Consider the following 17,709-nt stretch of genomic DNA (forward strand, 5'->3'; position numbering starts at 1 on the left):
CGCTGCATTAGGAAGCAGGAAGGCCTATAAATTTGCAGCAATAAGATCTGTCTATATTTATTTGATTATGCAAACAATGCATGTTTTTTGTTGATAGGGAATGAAGTTGCCAGTCACAGCAAAGTCTGATGACTTCACAAACACAGCTCCTGCCTTGGAGAGAGTGGCAGCAAACCAGCAGGTCCACAGAACCCTTCCTCTGGCACCGAGGCTTTAGAAGGCAGCTCTAATACAGGGAGTTTTGAGCAATGACAAAATGTGTTCTTTTCTACCAGTCACTGGCAGAGGCTCCCATTTCTTCAGATAAGAAAGTTGCTTTCCAAAATCATTTGGCAGAATCTCCCAGAGATTTGTTTTTTCTGGTTCTTCCTAATTTAGAAAGTCTTTCAAAAAAAAAAAAAAATGACATCAATGTGAGAAAAAAACTAAGTCTGATTTAATTTCCTTTTTTTTTTTTTTCATGGAAGACTTTGGAGTCTATCTTCTACAACACTAAAATATCATGATAATGCTTTAGGGAAAAAAATTCAGTAAACAAAAATGTGTATTCCCCGAGATCCCATTATTCTGAGTTCTATTAAAGAAGCAACATGTGTTACGAATAAAAGATTTTATTAAAATCATTTATAAGTAAAATGAACATAATAAGTTGGTGGTTCAAGGACACAGATGAAAGCGCAAGGGGGCTATATATGTATGAGTTAATAGAATAAAAGCCATTATACATGTGTTAATGTATACATAAATAGAAGAATGAGCAGTATTAAACAAGAGTAAATGGCTACATGGTTTTAATTTTTCTTGACAATATGGAACTTCATGATTCTTATTCAATGATTTAAAACTGGAGCCTTCTTTGGAATCTGCGGTCAAAATAGATCTTGGCTTCCTTCATTTGGCACTTCTAATAAGACACACAGAAACAGGTACTGCAAAAATCCAGCATCTTTCAGGACTAAAATACCAAGGGAATGAGAGTAGGGTTAGAGAATTACGAACAAAAAGCATGAAGTGTATATGTGTGTGTGTGTGGGAGAGAGAGAGAGAGAGAGAGAGAGAGAGAGAGAGAGAGAGAGAGAGAGAGAGAGAAGCACCCAGTTCACACCAAATCCTTATTTATTCTTGGCTGTCAGAGGTTTCCGGCTGATCTTCTTTGATTTGTCATTATTCTTCTTGGGAGGCTCTGGGTTTGCCTGCATGTGTCTGCCATAGAGGCTGCAGAAAAAACAGATACAAAAATATGAGATGTAGTCTATTCAAATAAAACAAGCTTCCATTGGTAGTGCTTTAAACAATACATCAATCTCCAGAAATACTTAAGCTACCCAGCCAAAGAAAAGTAGGAGAGGTCACTTTTATTTTCTCTAGGACATACACACACACACACCCTGAAGTGTCTGGATCTTATTTAGGAGCGAGACTCCCAGAATCCAACATTTGCAGAACATGAAAGGAGAACAGCAAATAAGGAATTCTTTATTTCCTCATGGAGACTGCTGAGCAGTTTAATAGGGAATCAAGCTCCAAGGGCTGTGAGTGTTTAAGTCGACAATGACAAAAATTGGGTTGAACTGGAGAGATATAGTGACCATTTAGAGAAAAGTGAGCATCCTACCTAACCAGAAAGCCCAGGGGCTCGATAATGTGACAGAGAGCAATGGTGTCAGAGGCGGCTCCTGCTGTTCCTTCATGATTGATGGTGCTGGGAGAGCTACCAACACATCAATGGCACATTAATAAGGACCACTGATTAAATGTTGACAAAGTATCCTACAATTAAGGTGGATGGCATTCACAGCAAGACTAAGCCACTTCCGTGGCTGGGAGGATTTAACTGAACACCAGATAGTAATTAATAGATAATTTATGAGTAATCCTGATTAAACTAAATTAAAAGCCGGCCTAAAATAAATACACCTCCAACTTAATTTGTTATTGACATAAGCTGCCTTTTGGAGAAGGGCTCCGTGGGTCCCTCAGTACCTCTATGGGAAAGGCACGCCATAGTCTCCTTGCTGAATTTCAGCTGTACTAACACACGTCTGTTGACATAAATGCCAGCTCCTGGCATAAGTTGTCCCCGATAGGATTGTCCTCTCGGGTACATCTGATTCCTCTGTCCTAGCACTCTGCCAGGATGAACTTCTGGCCACATGTGGAACAGAAATGTGTATTTATTTATTCATTTATTCACTCATTTATTTATTCATTCATTGACTTGTTTATTTGGTTAGGTTAATGCCCTCGGTACCTCTTTCCTATGCTAGTCCTTGCAAACAGCTGTGGCTAACAGTTTTAACACTGCTTGGGAGGCCTTTTGTGTTTGGGATACTTTCCCTATTCATCTCTGCCTACTGGAATCCCTAGTTTCTTTCAAAATTCGGATGGACTTTCACCTGCTTCCTGAGGTCTCTCCTGGTACCCCACTCCAGTGGCTAATGCTTTCTCCACCTTCCTTCCCCCAATTACCTTCTATATCCTTTGTACAAACTCAAGGGAGCATGTTGTTTCACTAGAACACGAACTTCCCTAAGTAAGGGGCTGATCCACTTTTGTCTTAGCATCCACAAGCCCCAGCAAGATGCCAGGCTCCAAATTTTTATGGATTGATTGACCCGGGGAATGAGTTTGCATATTATGTCGATTGGGAAGCCAGGATCTGAATATTAGTGAAAGCATATTAAAGCATAAAGAACTCGATAACGAGTTCAAGTTAAGTCTAAAACGGTCTGGTCTTAGTATAGTTTTTCATCAGGGAATATCGGAGCATTTTGTCCACATTAATAGCTCTTTGAGGTAGATGAGAATCAACTTCTCTTTGAAGGCTCAACAAGAGTTAAATGAACTATCCCATACTTTCTGAGTGAGTCACCAACAAAGCTCCAAAGCACTGACAGTCCTCAGTTGTAGCAATTGGATCCTATTGATTGTGGAAGAAATTGAGGGGGGCTCTTTGGAGCAAACCTCTCTGGCCCCAGCCCTGGGGCCTGGCCCAATGCACCTATGCTCAGAACATTTAGCCAAAGAGACTGTGCTACTGGTACTCCAGCTACCCTGAAAAATCTAGGGACAGAGAAGCCTCAGCTCCTGGATTTCAGCTTGTCTTTCTGTGGTTTGGGGGGTGGGGAAGGGAAGAGCTGAATTTCTGAATTCAGAAGTAATTGATACTGGAAGGGAGACAACATCTCAGGGCAATAACAACCTCTTGTAAGGAGATAAGGAGATAAGTCACCAGCCGGGTAAACCTTCCTTGTATTGGATCCTCAGCCCCGAGTCAGTATTTCTGACTACTCACATGTGATAGGTGTTGTTCATGCATGAAGGAAGACTAGAAATGGAAGCCTGGATGACTCAGGCAAACCCGGCTGACCTAGCACATTCCACTTTGCATAACAGGATTTGGAGCTGGGGCCGATCACAGAATCACTGACTCAAGAGTGGCAGGGCCCCCAGAGGCCAGCCAGCTTAATCCACATCTGACTGCCCTCCAACTTCCTGAACAAATGGTTATCCAGCCTTACTTCAGATCTCCGTAGGGAACACATTCCACTTTTGGCTAGCTCTAATCTTTAAGGCTTTTTAAAAAAAATCTTTCTCAAGCCTCAATTTGCCTCTCTGAAATTTCATCTATCATTAATTCCATTCTCTAGGGTCAAAGAGAACAGGTTTAATCCTTCGGGCTGACCTCAAGCAAGTCACTTAATCTCTTCCTTGCCTCAGTCTTTTCATTTGTAAAATGGGGATAATGCTATCAACCTACCATACCCAAGGTTTTTGTGAGGTTTGAATAAGATGATTATAACTATAAAGCATTTACTCTTCTGCTTGGGACATAGTAAGCATTGTATAAGTGCTAGTTATTATTATTATTACCTACTACTATATGACAACTCTTTAAATATTTGAAAACAGCTATTACCACCACCACCACTCCTCTCCAAGCCAATTTTTTGTCAGGCTTGAAAATCTTTAGTTTCCTAAAAGGATCTTTCTGATTCTGAGACCCTAATCACTCTCCTGTGGTGATTATCAACGTCCTTCCTGAAATGTGCCATCTAGAAATGAACAAATAAATATACAGAAGGGTTCTGAACACATTAGATGGCAGAGTGAAGAGCACCATTAGTTCCCCACTTCTGGATACTGTGTGTCTAAGGTCACCTAAAATTTTGTAGGGGGACCAGACTGTGCTTTAATGGGAGGGGACGAGCTCCCTTTACAAATGCAGATCTCATCTTCTGCTCTACTGCTTCTAGTCTCAGAGTGTACAATGAGGGAGTCAGGACACAATACTGCCTACTCTGAGAGCCAGATATTTTTCTCACAGACTATCTCTTATTTAGCTATCATTCCTTCTCTGACTTTTGTGCTTGTAGAGTTGAGTTTTTGCACCCAATTGTAAGACTTTATTTAACCTTTATCCCTATCACTTTTCAATGCTCAGGTTTGACCCAACATTCTAGGCCACTAATAACTCTTAAATGGGATTTCATCACTCAGGTGGCCAACGAAACTTTGATCCATTTGGAAATAGGAGAAACAAGCGGCAGCCCAGGACTACAACCTAGGATTTAGAGACAAATCTTGGAAACATTCCATTGGAGATCATCCTCTAAGGTGCATTAAATGATTGAAGTCAATTCTTGAGGGCAATCCATCCAACTAGTTCTGATCTTCCCTAACTCCTTCTTTTGGCTAGCCCACACTCCTCCATCTTGTCTATGAGAGTAGCAGGAGAGAGATTGGCAGAAACTTGGCTAAAATCTATGTAAACTATGTCCACAGAAGTCTAGTAACTTCACTGGGGGGAGGGAGAGGAGAAGCCTGCCTCCAATCCCCAGACTTCTCCTTTTCTTGAAAAGCCTTTTCCTAATCCTTCTTTATTTCTGTTCTTCCAGCTATTTCAAAGATCATGATGAATGGTTCTGAAATCACACTTGCCATTTCTTTCAGTACTATGGGAAGTATAGCTTCTCTGAGCCAATGAGTTAAACACATCAAAGATGGCTAAAGCTCATTTTCCTTGGCAAAGAAAACAGATTTAAAATGTTCTGTCTTCTCTGTAGTTAGTTATCACTGCCCCATCCACATTGGGACAGCTAGTGAGATAAGATATAGCTATTTATAGATCTATATCTACCTAATAGATATTTATAGCTATTTCTCTTTTTTACCTCTTTTTTGATCTTCCCTTAGATACCTTTATCACTTCTTTGATCTCTTTTTTTCCTTTATATAGTTAAAAATTCTAACAATGCTGTTTTTCTTTATCCTTTGATTTCTTTAATAATTTCAGCTCATTTGGAATTTTAGCACTCCTGATAAGATTTTTACAGGACTATTCCATGCTTTTATATTCATCTTTCATTGAATGCTATTGGTTTAATTTTCTATTTTTCTTTTTTATTCATAATTTTAAATTGGGTAACACATTTCCTAAGTACCAACACTGTTTCCTTTCAGACAACTCATTCCATTTTTTCCCTCCTCAGAATTATTCCTTTGAATCTACAGAATTTTAATTTTTGTGTGTGCCGATAAAGAGGCTTAGTGATAAAATGATGAGTACGTAGGGGGACATTAGTATGGGAAGGGTGTGAACCAACATTTTCAGGGTAAGGGACCGATAGCTTATTTAGCTGACCTTAGCTTCCCAAACCTACACATCTCACCTGATTTTCCTTTAGGACATTAATCTATAGGATTTTTCTGATAGTTTTCTATTATTCCTTGGAAATATGCTCTCCAAGAAAATCTAGCATGCATGTCTGACTGAGTTTTTTCTCCTTCTTTATCACAGACTATGATATGGAATAGTCACTCCCATCCCTTATTTCTCATCATCTCTGCTTTAGAAAACAATTCTTTCTTATGACCTGGTAAGGATCCAATTGAAAATAATAGTTCCCTTCATTGATCCATCTAACTTTTGAAGAATGTATGCTGGGAACCATCTACTTTTTATCAGAAAGTGAACCCTGGATCATATCACTCAATGCTCTCATCTTTAAAATCTTCTTCTGGATATCTTATTTCACCTTCATTTTTCAACAATAAATATGTGCGTGTGTGCGCGCTTTTGTTTGTATTTCCAACATTTTGCTTTCTTAGTAAATGTTTCCCTTCCCTTTCTTTCTCTCCTCTCTTCTTTTCTCCTCCCCTCTTCTCTCCTTTCTCCTCTTTCTCCTTTTCTCTTCTCTCCTCTCATTCGCCGAGCACTACCACCCAGGAAACTATCCCTTAGAACAGGATCACAAAAGAGATTGGAGCAAAAAGGAAGCACTTATATAAAACAACCAACACATCAACCATATTTGACAGTATATATAATATTTCATATCCATAGCTTTTCTACCTCTACAAAAAAGGGGAGAAGGGTCCATGTTCACATTTTCTCAGCTCTTTTCTAGAGTCTTTTCTACAGGTTACTCTCTATAACTATAGACTGTGTGTATGTGTGCACACACACGTGTAAGATTTCTTTTCTCAGCTCCCCTGCCCATTTTTTACATACAGAGCCCTGACACTCAGTGGGTTTACATGATGTACCCAAATAGAATTTCTCTAACTAGGAAGGCACAACTGGATTTAAACTCAGGCCCTCTGGGTTTGCATTTGATGCTTATACTTCCTCCATTTGGCCAAGAACAGTACAAGATAGAACCCTGCATTTTTCCCTGGGCCCTCCATTAGCACAAAGACTCCTTGGGGCATATGTGTGCTGAGATGCCCGTGTGCAAATGACAGAACACACTGAGGGTTCTGGGTCCCGTGGGGTGCCAGAAAGCAGTCACTGTTCAGTCTTAGACAATTTCGAGGCTCTCGTGTCCGAGATCCTTGGAAGCTTTCTTCTCTGCTGAAAAGTGAGCTTTGTGAAGGTAATTGGTTGGGAGGTGATCCTGGCTGGGGAGGGGGAGAAGAGTCCTCTCCAGGGACAGGGAAAGGATTATTTAATCTCAGCAGCCAGATAAGAGACTTCTGCATCTGAAGAACATTTCAAAGGAGAGACTTGTCCAGAAGCTCTCAACCTGCAGAAACAAGTGAGAGAGCTCAGGCTCGCCTGGATACTATGTCTGGAGATCAGGAGCTTTAAGGCAGAGAGGGAGTGACAAGGGTCAGGGGTACAGGGGGCGGGCATCCATCTAAGGACCCCCCCCATCAGGATCACAGAAAAATCATAATGAAAAGTTATTTATCCCCTTTCTATTCCTCAAAGCTAAGTAACTTGGAGCAGATCTATATAGTGGAGGCACTAACATACTGTCTGCTTTTAAATAGAAGCTTTCAAGTACTCAATGCTTAAAACTGGAGGAGGGCAAGTTCAAGGCTGACATGTCAAATACACAGTAACTTTGCAAAGAAAAAACCACTATCTCCAGCTAGCATAATAGACATGATTTCCTACATTATGATATGCAATGACTATCTTATCAAAATTCTGGATCTCTTGTAGGGTGATCTGTATACAGTAGAAATTTAATAAAAATTATTTTATTAAATCAAATGCAAATGAAATGTAATAAAGGGCTTGTAGTTCAAACAGCTGAACATTTATTAAGTGTCAAATAAGAGACTGTGTTATAGAAAATAGAGAATACTAGGTTAGGAATCAAAAAACCTGGTCCTGCTATGTGCAAGATACTGTTCTTCACACCACATTAAAAAGACAAAAAATGACATAGTCCTTATCTGAAAATAAATAATGTGTAGACATATAAATAATTTCAGAACAGATACAAGTTATACAAAGCATTTTGAAGAGGGAGACAGTGCTAACAATTGAGCATCAGGAAAGGAACATGAAGGGCTACCTATATGGTAGGAGGTGGAAACTAGGGATTTTAAGGGTGGAGGTGAGAAAGAAATTCATTTTAGATACAAACAAAAGCAGGTAGGAGGAAGATGAAATTATATAATGGAAAGCATATGGGATATAACCTGAAATACAAATGGGAAAGACAGGTGAGATCAGATTACAGAGGACTTTTAACGTGATTTTTTACTTTAGAAGCAACAGGAGTTCACAAAATTCCTCTTATTTCTTGACCTCTCTACATATTTTGGAGCTATTGAATATTGTTCCTGAAACCTTTCCCCATCTTGACTTTTTAAGCGTCTTCCTTTCTGTTGCTTCTTTCTAATGCATTTATTTTTCTTTGCTCCTTCTAGTACCTCACAGAGCCCTGCACCACTTGGACCACTGCACCTGAGCACATGTGGACTTCTAGGTTCTCCAATTTGGTCATGGGTTACAGTTTTGTCTCCTCGATAAGATTATAAGCTTCTAGGGGTCCAAGACTACTATATCTATTTTTCTGATTTCTCCCATAGCGTTTGGCACAGAGGCGAGAAATAAGAGACAATTGGTGCTGGAAGGTATTACCATGTTGGTCATGTGCATTAGGTTTCCCTGAAGTGGGGACTCTCTTCTCTTAAACAGACTCAGAAGGATAAGTCAAAGCTGTGCTATATTCACCACACTCATGAGGTTTGGCTCCAGTGTGGATTGTCTAATATTTAGAAAGATTGGAGCTCAGAGTGAAATCTGTGGCTCAGGATCCACAGAGGAGTCAATGCTTGGAATTACAAAAAATTATTTGGTCCAATCACCTCCATGGACAGATAATTGAATCTCACAGCAATTAAGCTCTTTGTCCAAAGTTAGGCAATATCAAAACTCAACTCAACTCTCCTGCCCCTTAATTCCCACTACTATTTCCATTGTAACTCATCTTGTTTCTCTCATGTTAACCAGATATATGAAATTATTTATTTGTTATAAAATCAGACTATGTGTGTCTAAAATGCTGAGTTAAGAAAGAGGCACAATAACTAATTTACCCCACCCTCAATCTCCATACTTTCCAAAGAAAAATGCCTAAAAGTAACTGGTTGCCATAATTCCCTTTATCATTACCATAGAGATACTTTAAGTTTCGGGTAGAATGTTAAATGAAATTCTCCAAAGTCAAATTCAGTGAATAATGTGAGACCTAGACTACAAATATATAATTTCAAATCCATGTAATTATCTCATAACAATAGTTGGAATTATATAAAGAATCGTTAAGTATTTTTTTTTAAAAAGGAAAGTACTTATATTTCTCTTAGCAGTTGCCTTATTATGTCAACAGGCAATGATTTCTTGAGATCTCATTCATGAGACAGTTCTGAACTCACTGACAGCAGTATGGAACTGTCACTGTCTTTTGTGAAATTTGACTTACAGCATCTCTGTCTCTGTCTCTCTCTGTCTCAGTCTGTCTCTCTCTCTCTCTCTCTCTCTCTCTCTCTCTCTCTCTCTCTCTCTCTCTCTCTCTCTCACACACACACAATCACTTTGTTTTTTGAAAAGGCTGTTCAACTAACTACATGGCCCTCCATCCATATAGCATCTAATCTCATGTGAAGATGTAGCTAAAGATATGAAACTGCCCTCCCCACTTATACTTTTTAATTTTTATATTTTACTTACCTATACATATATTGGTTCCCAGTAGAATGTAAGTTTTTAGAGTTTACCTATCTCTAGCACTTAGCAAACAGAAGTTTCTTAATACATATTATCTGAATTAAATTCAATTAAAATGAGATTCACAGAAGAATGGTGCTCTCTATATATTATATCTATTTTAACTTTCTCTCTTTTACACATTAACATTCTCCTTATGCTGATAATTCTAATAGATGTGACTGTTATTCAGTGAAGGTCATTTATTTTGCTTAGATGATCTGCCATTGCCAAAACTGTAAATTCAGAACCACAGAATGTACAATCTGGAAAGGACCTTAGAGATCATCTACAAACACATGGAGAAATGAACCCCCAGTACACTTCCTTCCTCACTATCTTCCCCACTAGAGAGGAGAAATGAGAGCTCTGAAACAGCCAAACTCATTGTATCATGCAAGAAAGATGCTCATTAAACTTCATCATCCTGTCTACTTTAATGATGCCTTTACTTAATAAAAATTCCCTGAGCAGTTGCAAGGATATTAGGCAAGGTCTTTGGTTATGTATCAGGGGTCCAAGCTGTCACTGGCAAGCATGCAGTTCAGGAGGTATACTCCCTGGGGAAGGAGCAAACACAGCTTTCATGTAATAAATGCAGAGAGAATCAATATCTGCGACTTGCTACATTACTTAAGCATTTAAGAAAATAGGTGATCCCTTTAAATTACACTGGAAAGTGCTAAATGCTGCAAGTTCTATAATAAGCTGGAAGTGGGGGATAAGGAATAGGAATAGTTACCATTTACCAATACAATCCTCCAAGTTATTAGAAAATAACTTGAAAAAATGATTTTTATAAAAGGATAACATAATTCTTTCACAAACCCTTGTTTGTTACCTAAAGGATAATAGGCTTAAAAAAATGCCTGTCCTCAAGGCCAAGCCTTGAACTATGATGAAATGTGAATAACTCCAGATTTTCAATGTTTAATTCATCCAACATTGGGGCACACCAGTTCCCCACTGGCACAAGCAATGCTCTCCAAAGCTCCAAGGACCCAGGAGGTCATCAAATTGGGTGTGGTCCACAATGATACAGATCATTACTCATCCATTCCCACCTAGATGCTCACATGGAGGCTCCCACAAAGTCCCCAGAGATGGTCCCCTCAGTGAGTTGTGGACTACTGTTCTCCTTACGTTGTGTGGATGCCAAGAAAGCACAAAGGTACCTGTCGCCATCCCTCATTCTTGCTTTGTACCCGGTAGCTCATCATTTTATTTTATTTTTTTGGTCATGTTTTTCTTGGATGACCTTTTCACTGCTTTTCTACTTAATCTCTCATTTGCAACTTGGGGCAGTCTATATATAACAACAAAGCCTCTCACTTGGGCTTTGAGGCAAATTTCTGCTTCCGTATTGTCAGGGGCTGTTTTAGTTGAGAGGCCCAAGGCCAAGTACAGCAATTCTAACTTCACTTTTGAGCACCTCGACTTCCAGATGGATACATTCCAAAGGCTGCCCTACCTTGTTGCATTTCAAGTACACTGGCCTAGGATCAACCTATAGTGAGGTTGCAAACTCTGGGTATTAAAAACACTATAGTTAAGGGAAAAACCAAATTATTCATCATAGGGGACACATAATAAGTTTGCATGTGAACACAGCATTTCCAGAATACCATACCTGGAATTTATAGAAAGTTAGAAAAATACACCATGCTTGACAGGGTATAGAATTTGGCATTCAGCTTCTATGAAATCCATTCTTAAAAGTGTCCATGTTGCTGAATTTCAGCAAAAGGAATCTCACTTTTAAAACCCAAGGGTAAGTTTCCAGGAGTCACTTCCATCTTTTGAATAGCACTCCTACATGCTTGTACACCACTAGTTTATGAGAGGCATTAAAATGAAATGGAAATAGTGCTGGAATTGGATCGGAAGATTCGGATTCAAATCACAGCTCTATGGTCGCTAGCGATGTAACCTCAGCAAGGTCACAACCTCTCAAGGGCTTCAGTTTTCTCAGCTATAAAATGAAGGACTAGATTAGATGATCTCCACTGTCCTTTTTAGCTCTCATATTCTGTGAATTCTGGTATGAAATTTCTAGTAATGTCAAATTAACTAAAGAAACAACTGACCTTTACTGAATTTCAATTACATCTGTTACCATTCCATGCACAATGGGACTATTTCTATATGAAAGGGAATAATGTTAAAATGAAAAAAAAAAAAATCCTTTTTTTTTTTTTGTAAATGAATTTAAGATTGAAATGAATTTGATATGATGGTATACTTAGAGAACCCCAAAGACTCTGCTAAAAAGCTATTAGAAATAATTCAGAATTTTAGCAAAGTCGCAGGATACAAAATAAAGCCACATAAATCCTCAGCATTTTTATACATCACCAACACAATCCAACAGCAAGAGATACCAAGAGAAATTCCATTCAAAATAACGGTCGATAGTATAAAATATTTGGGAATTTATCTACCAAAGGAAAGTCAGGAATTATATGAGCAAAATTACAAAACACTTGCCACAAAAATAAAGTCAGATTTAAATAATTGGAAAGACATTCAGTGCTCTTGGATAGGCCGAGAGAATATAATTAAGATGACAATACTCCCCAAACTAATCTATTTATTTAGTGCTATACCAATCAGACTCCCTAGAAACTATTTTAATGACCTAGAAAAAACAACAACAGAATTCATATGTAACAACAAAAGGTCGAGAATTTCAAGGGAAGTAATGAAAAAAAAATTAAGTGAAGGTGGTCTAGCTGTACCTGATCTAGAACTATATTATAAAGCAACAGTCACCAAAACCATTTGGTATTGGCTAAGAAATAGACCAGTTGATCAGTGGCATAGGTTAGGTTCACAGGACAAGAGAGTGAATAAAAATAGCAATCTAGTGTTTGACAAACCCAAAGATCCCAAATTTTGAGATAAGAATTCATTATTTGACAAAAACTGCTGGGAAAACTGGAAATTAGTGTGGCAGAAACTAGGCATGGACCCACATTTAACACCACATACAAGATAAGATCAAAATGGGTCCAAGATTTAGGCATAAAGAACGAAATCATAAATAAATTAGAGGAACATGGGATAGTCTACCTCTCAGACTTGTGGAGGAGGAAGGAGTTTGTGTCCCAAGGAGAACTAGAGATCATTATTGATCACAAAACAGAAAATTTTGATTACATCAAATTAAAAAGCTTTTGTACAAACAAAACTAATGCAAATAAGATTAGAAGGGAAGTAATAAATTGGGAAAACATTTTTACAGTTAAAGGTTCTGATAAAACCCTCATCTCCAAAATATACAGAGAATTGACTCTAATTTATAAGCAATCAAGCCATTCTCCAATTGATAAATGGTCAAAGGATATGAACACACAATTTTCAGATAATGAAATTGAAACTATTTCTACTTATATGAAAGAGTGTTCCGAATCACTATTGATCAGAGAAATGTTGGAGGAGCTGTGGGAAAACTGGGACACTGATGCATTGCTGGTGGAGTTGTGAAAGAATCCAACCATTCTGGAGAGCAATCTGGAACTATGCCCAAAAAGTTATCAAACTGTGCATACCCTTTGACCCAGCAGTGCTACTACTGGGCTTATATCCCAAGGAAATACTAAAGAAGGGAAAGGGACCTGTATGTGCCAAAATGTTTGTGGCAGCTCTTTTCATAGTGGCTAGAAGCTGAAAATGAATGGATGTCCATCAGTTGGAGAATGGTTGGGTAAATTATGGTATATGAAGGTTATGGAATATTATTGTTCTGTAAGAAATGACCAGCAGGATGAATACAGAGAGGCCTGGAGAGACTTACATCAACTGATGCTGAGTGAAACGAGCAGAACCAGAAGATCATTACACACTTCAACAATGATACTGTACGAGGATGTATTCTGATAGAAGTGGAAATCTTCAACATAGAGAAGAGCTAATCCAATTCCAATTGATCAATGATGGACAGAATCAGCTACACCCAGAAAAGGAACACTGGGAAATGAGTGTAAACTTTCAGCATTTTTTTGTTTTTCTCCCTAGGTTATTTTTACCTTTCGAATCCAATTCTTCCTTTGCAACAACAACAACAAAATTTGGTTCTGCACATATATATTGTACCTAGGATATACTATAAGATATTTAATATGTATGGGAATGCCTGCCATCTAGGGGAGGGGGTGGAGGGAAGGAGGGGAAAATTCGGAACAGAAGGGAGTATAAGGGATAATGTTGTAAAAAATTACCTATGCATATGTACTGTCAAAAAATGTTATAATTATAAAATTAATAAAAAAAAGATCGAAATGATTACTGTAATCATGGAAGCGAATAATTCTCTTGAATCATATTTCAATTCATTTAAGTGCCTGCTATGTAGAGTATGGTATTAGGGCTACAAAGACAAAAATGGAAAAGATATTTCCCCTCTCAAGGAGTTTACATTTTACTGGGAGGAGGGGATATAATATCAAGCAATCACAAAATGAACACAGATTAATCATTGACTATTTACTAAGCACTATACTTGGTGCTGGAGGTACAAAGATAAAAATGATTTACAATTTTTTTTTAAAACTCAATGATTTTACATTTTGTCAAATGCATGCACATAAATATAATTTGAGGTACAAAAAGGAATTAAAAAATTTGAGGGATTGGGGGGGGTTGTGTATGTCAAGTCCCTGAGCTAGGCCTTTTATTGTTAAATCTTTTATTTTTTCCAATGACATAAAAATAATTTTTAATAATTCAATTAAGAATATTTTTGAGTTTCAAATTCTCTCCCTTTATTTCTTCCTTCTGTCCTCATAGAAAAGGCAAGCAGTTTGATAAGTTTATACCTTTTATGTTTTATGCTATACAAAAAATATATCCATATTAGGCAAATGGTGAAACAAAAACGACCCCCCCCAAAAAAAAAAATCAAGAAAATATTTTTTAAAAGTATGCTTCAATCTGCATTCTGACTCTATGAATTCTTTCTCTGGAGGTAGATACCATTTAAAAAAAAATTATAGGTCCTTTGGAATTGTCTTGCATGATTGTATTGCTGAGAATTGCTAAGTCATTTACGGTTGATTACTGAACAGTACTGCTGTTATTGTATACAAAAGTTCTTCTGGTTCTGTTCACTTCACTTTTCGAAGTTTTTCTGAAAGCATCCTGCTCATGATTTCTTATAACACAAGAGTATTCCATCAGAGTCATATGCCAAGTGATGGAAATCTTCTCAATTTCCAATTCCTTGCCAGCACAAAGAACTACTATGAATATTTTTATACATTATATATATATATATATATATATATATATATATATGTATCCTTGTAAATAAAAATCTCTTTGGGACACAGGTCTAGTAACGTATTGATGAATTAAAAGGTATAGTTTTATAGCCCTCTGGAAGATTTTGAGAGAAGTAAGGAGAAAGTAAGAATAGGAATCAGGGACACTCCATAGAGGTCAAATGAGAGATTTTAATACTGAGTTCACAGAATAACTAGGCAATCTAGTTTAGCTAAAATAGAGTTCAAAAAGGGAAGCATAAATTGGAACATGGAAAGAAACCTTATGGAGAGCTTTAAATGACAGGCTGAATCATATTTTCTCCAAGAACCAAGTGAAAGTTCAGCGAAGACTCATGAGCAGGGGAGATGGTCAAATTTTGGTTTTAAGAAGATTACCTGCATAGCTATGTGAGAGATGAAGTGAAGAAAAGAAAGGAGTCAGTAGTATATTACAGAAACAGGTGAGAAGGGTGAAGGCCTGAACTAGCAGAGAAGAGGACAAAAGTCAGAGATTGTGGAAGCAGAATGGATAATACTTGGTAAATGACTGGATATGGGAAGAGAGGAAGAAGAAAAGCTATTGGTGAGATCTGTCCCACATATATAAAATCACACAGAACTGATTCTGTTTTAGTTATCTACATGTACTCTATGTATCCCCTTAGCAGGAGAGAATCAGTATTGGATTGGATTCAAGTTATTAAGGGCTTACTATTTCAAGGCATTGTGCTAAGTGCTGATAATAACAGCCCTTTCTATAGTGCTTTAAAGATTTACACAGCATTTATCTCATTGATGCAGTCCCACAATCCTATAAAGGACACTGTACAGGTATCACTATGGCTGTGGGACGGATGAGAAAAATCAGTCAGTTAACCAACTGATTCATGGTCACTCAGATATACTGAAAATGGGAAATGCCTTTCTAGGAATTTCTTCCATATTTGGAAAAATTGCTATCTATGAAGAAGCAGCCCCAATACCCTGCTGAATCTGAAATAAATACAGAAAAAGGTCACCATTCCTGCGGTTTTATTAGCAAGGAGTTTGTTCTTTTTAAAGTGTGTGTGTGTGTGTGTGTGTGTGTGTGTGTGTGTGTGTGTGTGTGTGTGTGTGTGTGTAAATAAAAATTTAGGAAAAGGTATCCAGAAAACAAATTTCAGTGATTTGTAAATCTGGATTAAAAAAACAAATATAAACAAGTATATGAAGGAACAAGAAAAAGCTACAACAGAAACAGGCATCATGGTTCTGTATGATACAAATGATTATGAAATCTTCCTCAAAATTTTGACATACATCCTCCTGCTCTATTAAGTCTATATGGATGATCAAGAGGTGATGGGATAGCAGTGGCATTAATTCACCTACTCATGTGGTAGGCAATTCAGGGATTCCAACATCCACGCAAGAAGAAGGCTCTTAAAAAGACCATTTTGGCAGGGGGGGTGGGGGTGGGGGGGGTGGGAGGGGAAGGAGCAAAATTAAAAAAAATAAATAAAAAGGGAATCATGGGGTAGAAAACCATTAAACATGAACACTTCCATTCATAAAGAGCAGAAAATATATTGTATATGAATCTATAAATCTATCATTTATAACTTATTCCTTATAATATAAATAAAATTTCATGGGGCTTTAGTGGTATTGCCCTGTTTATCTGAATTGCTCTCTGGCTGCCTTTGTGTATTTTAGAAATGTTTACCCTTTTATTTCTGTTCTTCCTTTTATGTTCCACTACTGCCACCCTTCAAATTCTATCCCTGCTCTCCCTTTTTAGTACTCTTTTCCCACTTCAAACAAAAGTATAATTGAGGAAAATTTTATCCTACCAACATATCTGGAAATGTACATCTCATTCTTTCCATACAGTGTATTATCTCTCCACCAACAGGTGGAAAGCATGTTATATCATGAGTCATCTGGATTGGCAGTTTGTCATCACAGTGAAATAAGATTTTAAATCTTTCAATGTTTTCTTTTACAATGCTATGGTCACCATTTAAATCATTCTGGTTTTGCTCACTTAATTCTGCATCAGTTCATACAAGTGTTTTTAGATTTCTATTATTTCATCCCTTTTGTCTTTTTTTACGGGACAATGATACTGAATGATATGCACATTCTGTAATTTGTTCCCAGTTCTTTGCTATAATAAAAATAATACTACAAATATATTAATACCTAAAGGTCCGTTGTCCTCTGAGATATTTGCTTAGTAGTGGTATTATTCCATTAGAGGATAAGCAGGAGGGTACAATTCCACAATGCTTTCCAATTATGTTACAAATTCATACCACCACTAAAAGCAGCATATTAGTTTGCCTGTACTTCCACAACTGTCATTTTTCTTTTTTGCCAATCTAGTAAACATGAAGTAGAAACTCAGAGATGATTTAATTTACATTTTTGTTTTTAGTAATTTGGAGCAATGACTCTTATTCCTATATATTTGTACCAATTCTCTATATATCTTGCATATAATCCTTTTATTAGAAAAATGTGCTTCAAAAATTCCATTCCTCAGTGATTCCTCTTTTTTCTGTCTCTCCGCCTCTTTTCTCCCATTCCCTCCCTTCTAATTTTAATCACATTTCTTTTGATTTCATGTATGCGTTTTGTTTTTGAAGTTTTATATAATCAAAATTGTCCATCTTATCTCATGTGATCCTCTCTGTCCCTTGTTCGGTCAGGATCGCTTCTCTTCGTCATAGTTGCAAAAGATATTTCCTTCCACTTGTATGTATCCAGAATGAAATAAGCAGAACCAAAATAATTATTTGTACTATAACATCAACATTGTAAAAACAAATACTTTTGAAAGATATAAGGACTCTGACTCTGCTTAAGCCAGTGTTCAATAATGATTCCTGAGGATCAATGATGAAGGATGCTATCCACATTCTGACAGAGAGGTAATGGATTAATATGCAG

The 17,709-nt window shown here is 37.4% G+C and overlaps 1 protein-coding gene across 1 annotated transcript in view; it reads right to left on the reverse strand.

Annotated features, from left to right (window-relative positions):
* Positions 1 to 595: 595 nt before the first annotated feature.
* Positions 596 to 17,709, reverse strand: part of RSU1 (Ras suppressor protein 1) — a 211,490-nt gene continuing 194,376 nt past the window's right edge. Inside the window, exon 9 of the mRNA XM_074266676.1 lies at positions 596 to 1,215. Within this exon, the coding sequence (XP_074122777.1) occupies positions 1,113 to 1,215 (103 nt within the window). The 3' untranslated portion in view covers positions 596 to 1,112. The remainder of the gene's footprint in view (positions 1,216 to 17,709) is intronic.

The sequence above is a fragment of the Sminthopsis crassicaudata genome, chromosome 5 (genome assembly GCF_048593235.1).
Source record: "Sminthopsis crassicaudata isolate SCR6 chromosome 5, ASM4859323v1, whole genome shotgun sequence".
Classification (NCBI taxonomy): Eukaryota; Metazoa; Chordata; class Mammalia; order Dasyuromorphia; family Dasyuridae; genus Sminthopsis; species Sminthopsis crassicaudata.